A 10,000-nucleotide genomic window follows, 5' to 3' on the forward strand; every position below is an offset into this window, starting at 1 on the left:
CTGAATGAGTCTGAAGAAAAGGCAACAAAACATTCATCTGTTTCTGCCTCAGATAAAGCCAGCAAACTCAGTTCTTGCATAACCAACAACAATAAATCAAAAAAAGAAAAAAGGAGGCTAACATCAGAGATCAAAGAGTTAGAGAACAATGAGACTTGTACTGCGCAGCAGGTTGACACAACTGCAGTGATAGCAGAGCACGAGAGCGCCTTAAACGGTGTAAAGTTTGAATCACAAGTTGGCAGAGTAGTGGCTCCAGCTAGCGATGAGATCACATCCAATGAACCTCAACCCCAGGCCTTAAACACTGCCAAGACAAAAAAGAAAGGTCTGAAGGCTCAAAAAGTCAAAGCGTTGGCAGCTTGTCCACAGCAAATCCCATCAGATTCTCTGTCAGTACCTTGTAATAATTCTGCTATGGGCACAGCCCTCAAACTTGAGGATTTAGCTGAGTGCAGGAGAAAAATTAATAAATCAGATAAAGTAACGATTGCAAGCCAAAGTACGACCATTGAAAATGAATTTGCATCTGTCCATCAAATGGGAGCTCCACTGAAGAAGAAAAATAAACCAAGATCTGCACAGCTGAAAGAGGTTAGCAGCATGGAAAAGGAGCCCAAGGTGGGTGATGAAGCATCCTATTCCCTAAGGAAGCCAAATAAGAAGAAAAGAAAAATACCCGTGGGGTTTGAGTTCGAGGCTGATGAACTTGAGTCTTCCACGCCAACCAATGATATTGCAGACAGAGTACCGGGTGTCAAGAAGATAAAAGTGAGTATAACCTGATTTTTACTAATGATATGATTCATCTGTGAACTTACCGGTTATCAGATCACTTTCCCATGCATATGTACCCATTCATCAAAGTGTGTCTGTATGTACAGTATTTATGTATATGCTGCAGCTGCGTATTCTATAAGGTAAATATTAGCTGGATTTGTGCATTTGTGTGTTGAACTTGTTGGCTCAATGTTGCCATTAGACGTACTTAGCCGATTCTGACTTTTGGTCATAAGCTGCATCGCGTCAGTTTCTATGGCTAGGCGTCGACCGAATGAGCCAGCCGGGCCGGCCCGGGCAGCTTAACCTACCCCGCGCAGGGCGACTGTTGCCACCGCGGTGTCCCAGCAGCCGCCGTTGTGGAGATCCGTGGGAAGGGCCGGGCACACGCCCAGAGTCGCCGCCGCCACGCACCGCGCTTGCCGGCTATTACGAACCGAGCGGAGGGGCTGACAGAGAGGACCACGACAGCTTGAGTGGGGGCGAGCTTCCGTGCTATTCCAACGCAGCTTCGGTTGGCACGAGCCCGCCTGCGCACACCCCCCTTTTTTTTTTTTTTTTAATTGGTCGTACCTCGTTCGCAGTTCTTCCGCGCTGCTAACTAGGAATCGAAACTTAGCGCCAACATTCTATAATCTGATCGGTTCTGGGAGAACCGGAATGATGGACCCGGTTCCACTCGATGCCCGGTTCTCGGTGCCCAACCCTAGCTCAGCCACAGTGATCTTTGGGTTCTTCTGTACCTCTCTCACGAAGGCTCTTTTCCCATGATTGCTCAGTTTGTCTGGACGGCCAGGTACCTTATTTTCCAGACTATAAATCGCTCCGGTGTACAAGTTGCACCAGCCATAAAATGCATAAAAAAGAAGAAAAAAAAAACATGTCGCACTGGAGTATAAGTCGCATTTTTGGTTAAAATCAAATCCAACACCAAGAACAGACATGTCATTTAAAATTTAAATGATGAACAATTTAAAATAAAAATAGAATAGAGGCAACAGTATGCTTAGGTTACATTCCACAACGCCCCCACTCCCCAGAAATTTTAAAGTTATCTTACCGTAACTTTCTTGTATGCTACATGTGTGTTTCTGCCATGTTAGCTAAATGTTACCATCGTAGCTCGGTGGAAATGATGTGTACTAAAGCGCACAATTTCCAACAAAAATGCGACTTAAATGGTTTTTTTTTCTACTTTATTATGCATTTTATGGCTGGTGCGACTTGTGCTCCGGAGCGACTTATCGTCCGGAAAATACGGTACTGTTACACAGTCCCCCCCCCAAAAAAAGAGGAATGCACACCAGAAAGAGCATATCAATTCACACAAAATGATTGTCCAGGACATGAGGCCCATTGCATTTGTGGAGGGTGCTCCTCATTGGACTTTACGAGTTATTTCCTTTATATTTATATATTTATATTTATACTTGGGCTGTTTAACATGAGCTCATACATTCTTTCACTATAATGCATAGAGAAATACCTCATTCATGTTCGCACGTCATGATGCTTGCCTAAAAGATGAGTGTTCATTCAATTTCAAAAGTTTTTTTTTTATTTTTTTTTTTTACTTTAATAGAGAGAATTTTTAAAAAGTGTTCAGAAGTGATTTTGTAAATTAATAATCGTCAACCCAAAAATTGCTGGATTAGTTAAAAAAAAGTATTGTTAGACTAATCGACTAATTGGAAAAAGTCGATAGATTAATTGGAAGAAAACTAATCATTTGGGACAGCCCTAGTCACAATACACGGGCTACTATGCGTCGACAGCTCAGAATCGACTACAAGACAAAGTTTACCCGCTAACCCTACACATCAATCATTTAGCAATGGATTACATCAAAATCTTTAGTAAAACTACTTAACCTAACACAATAGCATGATGTTGGTTCACAGTTCCTGATTCCTCTGTAGTCTGCCATATATAATCAAGATCTTTTAACTACTTTACCTGAGATGGTAGCCCATATGGCAGTGATTTTCACTGGGTGCCTGTCGTTCACATTGGTTGGGATAGGGGCGCTGTACTCTGCACAAATGAGCCAACTTTGATAGTCTTTAATATCAAATCTGAGAATGAGGATAACATTTGTTAAACACTTGGTTTTATTAAAAATGTTTAGTATTAAAGGTGTATAATTAAATAAATGAATAAAGAAAGCAGTATTCTATTTCTTTAGATATCTAGGCGTGTATTCCACCAAAGTCTGGGAAATGCTATTGCTTTGCAGGTACTAATGCTATGCTGTAATTTATTTAGTTTAATATGATTAATAATCTTTATTTTAAGATAAGTGATCATTACAGGGACTCTTGGATGATCTTAACATCGGCACTTAAATAATAGGTTTGCATGTAAAAATGACATCAGTATTAAAACACATTGAGACTGGGAGCGAACAGCAGGCAGCCATCAGGCAAGCATTGATCTTTATCCCTCCCCGGCTAACAGTAGGATAACGGCACGTCTAATAGCAACAACTGGCTTCAGGCCGTTAAAACAAAAGGCGTTAGCACAACAACATTAGCTCCTTACTGTCCGTCCAACCCGCGTCGATCTTCATGTCGCGGGGTTGCCTCCCAAGCAGTTGCGTGCGTTGTTCCAACGCCGCTTGCAGCTTGAGCGAGCTAAGACCTCATCGAACACCGAGGCTGTCTTGAACGTGCGCATCATCGCGGAGTGGCATGTGCTTTCAGCCGAGTGTGGCCGCATTGGAACACGCCATTTCGGCTGTTACGTTCCAAATTGGATGCTGTGTTGTAAATCGGGGCCATTCGTCATCCAAATAAATGTGCACGTTTACTCATTCCCACTTCAGTCTCTGTAAATATCCTGACAGGTGTTTAACGTCTAACCATGATCAGTAAAGAAGCAGGGTCCTTTATTTATTTATTTATTTATTTTTTAGCAAATAAGCAGTGTGAGTTCGTCCCAGCATGTATCTATGTAGCTCTGCTCACTTCCACATTTCCTCATTCTCATATAAATCAGCCACGGAGAGGTTAATCCCTTTGATATGTTGAAATGGGATGTCCACATAAATTTTGGTGCCAATTTATCACCGTTTTTGGACGTTATAAGCAATAAAAGTACAATGATTTCCAATGGAGAGTTTGTAATCGGTCCCTCCAGTGACTCCGACCGAACAAGGATAGAACGGTAGGGGCCGCCGCGCGGCCATTTTCCTCATTAACAAGAGGCGTTATTCATGGAGTCACTTATTTACTAATTTCTGCCAAATTTATTTATAAAATAACAACAAAATGACAACTATTTTCATTTTCCCGATCCAAAAATACATAAAATGAACATGTTAGTGAAAACATGGCCCAACCATCCCTTTAATTCAGTATTATTTGTATTCTTGCCAGTGCTGTATGTAAATGGCTGCCTCTTCAATAGCTCTGTTTTTTTGCTTTTTTCCCTCCAATTTTTAAACAATTTTGTCCAGTTTTTTGGGCCTTTCATATCTTTTTCATCTTCTTACGAAGACATTCTTTTGTTTTATTTACCCCAATCATATTTTTTTTAACTTTTAGTTTTCCTGTTTCACACTTAGGAAACTAACAAAACAAAATAAGCCCCTTGCACAAAAGAATAAGACAAAATTAGAATAAAAATCTAACAAAAATAGACATCAAAGTTCCAATGGTCTGTGATACCTCCTTCCGCTTCAACAACCTATCCTAAATAGTCTAAATAAGGCATCACATCTTTTCATGCGAGGGCAACAACATCTATTGTCATATGAAGACTTGCAGTCATCTGTTCCGTGTAGTGTTAATTTCATTAACGAAAACTAGATGAAAATATTTTTGTCAATGCACACGGCGTCTCGTCGGTGCAGTAATACTCCTCCAGTTCACAGTTAGCATTTTCTTGGCAATCAATAACATGATTCGTAAAATGTACCTCTGTCTTGAATCATATCTATCCTTTGTGATATTTCCAAGGAAGTAGACCACAGGATCCAAAGGAACATTTATCTTAACCATATTTTCAATTTCAACCTCAACATTTTTCCAAAATGTTTCAACTTTCGGACAGTCCTAAAAGATATGTACATGTCACCGGGGATGTTACGATATACAAATGTCACGATTCGATATTATCACAATTGGCGACTAAACATTAGGTGGCATCAAATTAAACTGCACTAATAAACTAATCATCAGAGGGTGCTGGAACTGCACAAATGGGAAACAACTGTGGCTTTGAAACAAATTTTGCTGCTATTAATATCGTGACATGACAACCGCGATATATCATGGCAATCTTAATATCCCGATATCACGATATTGCCGATATTGTGACGTCCTTAGTAGTCACCCATTCCAATTCCTCCACAGTTACTCCAGCACCTATCACTCAATGGTGTCTTTACAAACATAGCTATCTTAAGAAGGAGCATTGAAATACCTCAGTTTTAATTTCCAATCAAACTCTTTCCATAATTGACTCCTTAATCCTTTGACTGTCTTTACACAACTCTTCCAACACCTCGTCTTGAATTACAGCATTTAGTTTAAATTTCCACTATTCCTTGATATTTAGTGTATTTTGTGAAGTATCATAAGATATCCTTTTATATATCTGGGAAAGGTGTTTTACGTTTTGAGCATCTGTCCCTACCACAAAATTGTAATACATGGTTCCCGCTGGTCCTTAAAAAAAAACGTCTAATGGTGTGGAGTTTGCATGTTCTCCCCGTGACTGCGTGGAGTTTCTCCGGGTACTCCGGTTTCCTCCCACATTCCAAAAACATGCATGGTAGGTTTATTGAACACTCTAAATTGCCCCTCGGGGTGATTGTGAGTGCGGTTGTTTGTTTGTCTCTGTGTGCCCTGCGATTGGCTGGCAACCAGTTCAGGGTGTCCCCTGCCTACTGCCCGAAGTCAGCTGAGATAGGCTCAAGCACACCCGCGACCCTTGTCGGGGATAAGCGATTTGGATAATGGATGTATGTTTTTCAACGTTTTGGCTTGAGAAAGGCTGTTGTGAGGACTTATTTACAATGGAAACTGCTTTACATTAAATGTTGGAGGTGTTCTTTTTTATATTGGTCTCCTTATTTGAAAAAAAGCTCTTTGTTCACTTTTTTTTCTTTCTTCAACAAATTGTTGTGACATGTTTTAAATGTTATATTTGTTATATATTTAAATTATATTTTTAAGGTCTTAAAAAGCATTAAAGCTGACTTTTCAAATGGTGCAAGAACCCTGTAATCCTCTTCCACTTTGCGTTTCTACTTTCTCTCTTAATGACTCATAAGATAGTGCCTTATTTAGGTATCTGTAGAAATCGTTTGGTTCAAATTGTTAAGTAGTTAAAATATTTGACCATTTTTCCATCAAACATTTGATGTGAATTCTGGGTTGCCCGTAATCAGCATACATCTTGAGATTGTTTCTAGTCCCCCGAATCTTTTCTTAACGTTGCACACACTTTCAGAGTAGGTTTAATCCATTCATTCTCAATTTTGAGCCTACTGACCGATTTGGTATCCATAAAAGACAATACTGCCAATGCGATCCCCTTTGTTGTGCCGTGCTCTATCATAAACCACCCTTTTTCCTTATCTTTAGTAATCCAAGACACTATTGCAGTCAATGGCACAGCCCAATAATAATGTTTAAGGTCAGGTAAACCCACACCTCCCATGTCCTTTGCCATAGTCAAGATTTTCAGTCTTATTCTCTGTCTTTTGTTTACCCAGATAAATTTAGAAATTAAGTTATTCAGTGTCTTAAAGAAGACTGGAACTCTTCTGGGTAAAGATTGAAATGAAGTGAGGATTCTTGGGAGAACGTTCATTTTTAGTGTCTCTACTCTGCCAAATAAAGAAAGAGGGAGGACCTTGCAGCGTGTCAGGTCACTTCTTATTTGTGTAATTAACTTAATTAGCCTTGAATAATTGCATGGGATGGTTAATGACAACAATTCCCAAATAACGAAATCCCTGTTTAGACAAACAAAATAAAAATTCTGTATTTAATTGTACTACCCTAGTTCCTGAAATCATCATCGCCTCAGATTTATTTTGGTTAATTTTGTATTCTCAGATAGCCCTATATTCAGGAGTGGTATACTCGCATGAGTACCAGGAGATTGTCTTTGGTACTAACTAGTGGTCCAACGGATCACTTAAGTCATGGTTCGGGTTGTTCATAGATTTTGAGACACGGATCGGATCTTTTTTTTTTTTTTTTCATTTTATAAAACGCTTTTGCCCATAAAACCCCTAATGTTGAATATGGCAGTTTAGGATTTAAGAACACAATTTAACGCAATTTTGTAAGTGGTACCGTGTATACATATCAAGATATCCTGCCAGACATTTTGAACTGAATGTTTTCTTACAATTATTAGGCAAACGTGTTGTTATAAATTAATGAAGACAAAGTTTTATTTTAATTTTATTTTTTTTTTCATAATGAAAAAGACTTGAAGTGCAATTTAAGGCAGCTTTCTTTAAACATGGACAGCACATTACAAAGTAATCTAGGTCCACAATATAGAAAGAAGTTAAAAAAAAAAATTAAGCAAGTCAAGGAGCATCTGTTGAACTACCAACTAATGATAACTGCTGCTAGCCACTAAAGCCGGAACCTTGTGCCGTATCATACAATGACAGCATAGTTAACCAGCGGTTTGATCACGGCTCAGATTCAGAAAACACGTCAGCCGTGATTGGTCGTTGTGAGCAGTTGTGATGTCATTTTCAGTCGACAGAAGACAAAATGGCCGCCCCCAGAGATGGCTAAAAACGAGTGCATTTTGCTGCTTAACTTATATTCCACAAACGCAAAGTTAATCCGAATGCCGTGTTTCAACTAGTCGGCCTGCTGGGAACATATTCTTGAAAAAAATATGTTTTGGTTGACTTCCGCTTGAAGACAAAAGGAAATATGTCTTAAGCCATCCAATGTCTTCAAGAGACAAAAATCAGTTTTGGGGCATCCGATGTGCTTTTCTGTCATGTCTCAAGAAAAAGGGTCTTCAAATCTTTGTCTGAAGATGTCTTGATGTACCATAATGTCTAGAGATATTTTGATTTATGTTGTTAAGACATCTTGAGACACATTGTTGGCTGGTTATGCACAGTATCTCACAATGCTTCTCCACTTAAGGGAATTCATGGTTCATCTGCATCAAAAGTCACGCAAAAGACATTGTCATGTGACTTGGTGACATTTCAGAAAAATGCCAAAGTTCCAACACCACTCTTCTTCAGGGCAAAAGGAAAATGCAAAACACCAAAGGGCAACGAGGTAATGATGCTCTTCCATCTTCAATTTTGTGTGTGTGCGTGCGCGTGTGTGTGTGTGCGCCTTGACTTTGACATGTGTGGTGTAATTTATCCTTGCACAACAACATCAATAAAGTCCTTTGGATAAAATGCAACACGGGATTGTAGTTAATTAAGGTAAGCTGTTTTCGGTCAACCTAAGACAAAAGTAACAAACACTTTCACACTTTATTTGGCGATGCTTAAGTCGTGCCGGCCGGGAGCGTGCTGCGTTCACGACATAGAAACACAGCTGTTGTACTGTACTATCAAATTTTTTACAATACTTTATTAGAGCAAACGCATCATTACAAATATGGAGGAGAAAGTATCCGCCTTGACTCTAAATCAACGGCACATTTGAATAGTGGACGAGACTAAGCGAGAGGCTGCGATGACGCGCACCCAGTCAGCTCACGTACAGTACGGTGTGTGGAAAAAGTAAATCCACTTGTGCCCTCGTTGGTCGAGCTTGCGCTGGGAACCAGTCACCGCCTTTTATGAGTGCCTGTGTGTATGTACAAAGCCTCCAAGTCAACTCATATCTTTGAAACAATGCGTCTTTCTGCAATATAGCTCCCGATGTGTTGTTTCATTTTTAATTTATGAACTCTTCTGAAAAATCCGCAATGCACCGAGGGCGTGAAAGTTGAAGCGCGAAGTAGCAAAGGATCACTGTATTTCATATTGGTCGATCGAGATATATTGAATTGTTTTGCTTTTTTTTTTTTTTTGCAATTGAACCCGGGGGAGAACGGTTGAATTTAAGTAATTTTGTTTTAACATACAATACTTAATATTAAGACTTGAATAAGTCAACGCAACTATGAAAATGTCAAACTGGTTGATAGAAAGATTAAATACAACAATTCCTACAACACTCACAATGCTGTGGGCAGGGTATGTTTTCTGATTATTTTTCTTTTTCGAACATTTTATCCAAGGCATTTTCTATTGATATCAATCACAAGACTATCATGATACATATTGATATTGAATTAGCGTCCTACTCTACTTTTAGTGAATTTATTGTCTTATGTAACATGTACTTTAAGCTTAATAGTACTTTAAAAAAATGTATTTTGTATTTTTGTTTTTTCTTTTGGGGTGACGCCATCCGTCTATGGACTGCAGATGAAAAATAGCCTTCTGCCAAATTATGGCATATTTACAAAATAGTTTATTAAAATTTACTGTCTCTGATATGAAAGAAAGAGAGAGAACTACTACGCGCCCACAATTTGACGGGTCAACTTATCTTAGACGCGTTGCGCTGTAACGTCGCTGCCGGGTTTCCAAAGCAACCAGCAGTTACATTGAAAAATGCTGCTAGTCACATGATCGTTAAAAATCTTATACATTAGAGGATGCATTACATTTGGTTCAAAATATTCGGACACACAGCGAGTCAGAGTAAAAAGAACCCCCTGCCCTGGCCAAGTGGAGCCCTGTCGCATGTAGTAGAATAGGCCGTTAGATATGATAGTCATGAGCCAGACATTGTTGGCAGTACATGCCAGACGTTTTTTTTCCGGGAGCGGAATATTAATTGTGGTTTCAATACCAAACAAGATAATCGTGATTATGTATGCATACTGTCATGGCCAAAAACATTGGCACCCTCATTTTTTCCTCATAAAATTTACCACTTCGCCCAGAAAATTGTAATAATTGCAAATGCTTCTGTATTGTTTATTGCTGTTGTTTGACTACACATAAAAAAATCAGAGATTAAAAAATACATTTACATAACATTGTTTCTGTTGGTTCTTTTTTTCCCTCTACAGATTGTTCAAACCCCCACATCAGACAGCAAGAAGGTGACCTTCCATCTAAAGAATAATAAAACAGCTGGTGAGAAAATGTTCAAAGTAAATGTAAATGCAATAAATAAAATGTGTGATTAACTACAAGTTAACTTGGAGG

At 39.1% G+C, this 10,000-nt stretch overlaps 1 protein-coding gene across 2 annotated transcripts in view; it reads left to right on the plus strand.

Moving 5' to 3' along the window:
* Positions 1–10,000, plus strand: part of rrp1 (ribosomal RNA processing 1) — a 54,964-nt gene that overhangs the window by 40,832 nt on the left and 4,132 nt on the right. For both annotated transcript variants that reach the window (XM_086052271.1, XM_086052270.1), the window contains exons 13-15: positions 1–771; positions 7,917–8,057; positions 9,862–9,928. The exon at positions 1–771 is cut by the window's left edge and continues 197 nt beyond it. In XM_086052271.1, the coding sequence (XP_085908397.1) occupies positions 1–771; positions 7,917–8,057; positions 9,862–9,928 (979 nt within the window). The remainder of the gene's footprint in view (positions 772–7,916; positions 8,058–9,861; positions 9,929–10,000) is intronic.

Source organism: Filicampus tigris, chromosome 14 (assembly GCF_054856515.1).
Source record: "Filicampus tigris isolate MCC_2025a chromosome 14, RoL_Ftig_1.0, whole genome shotgun sequence".
Classification (NCBI taxonomy): domain Eukaryota; kingdom Metazoa; phylum Chordata; class Actinopteri; order Syngnathiformes; family Syngnathidae; genus Filicampus; species Filicampus tigris.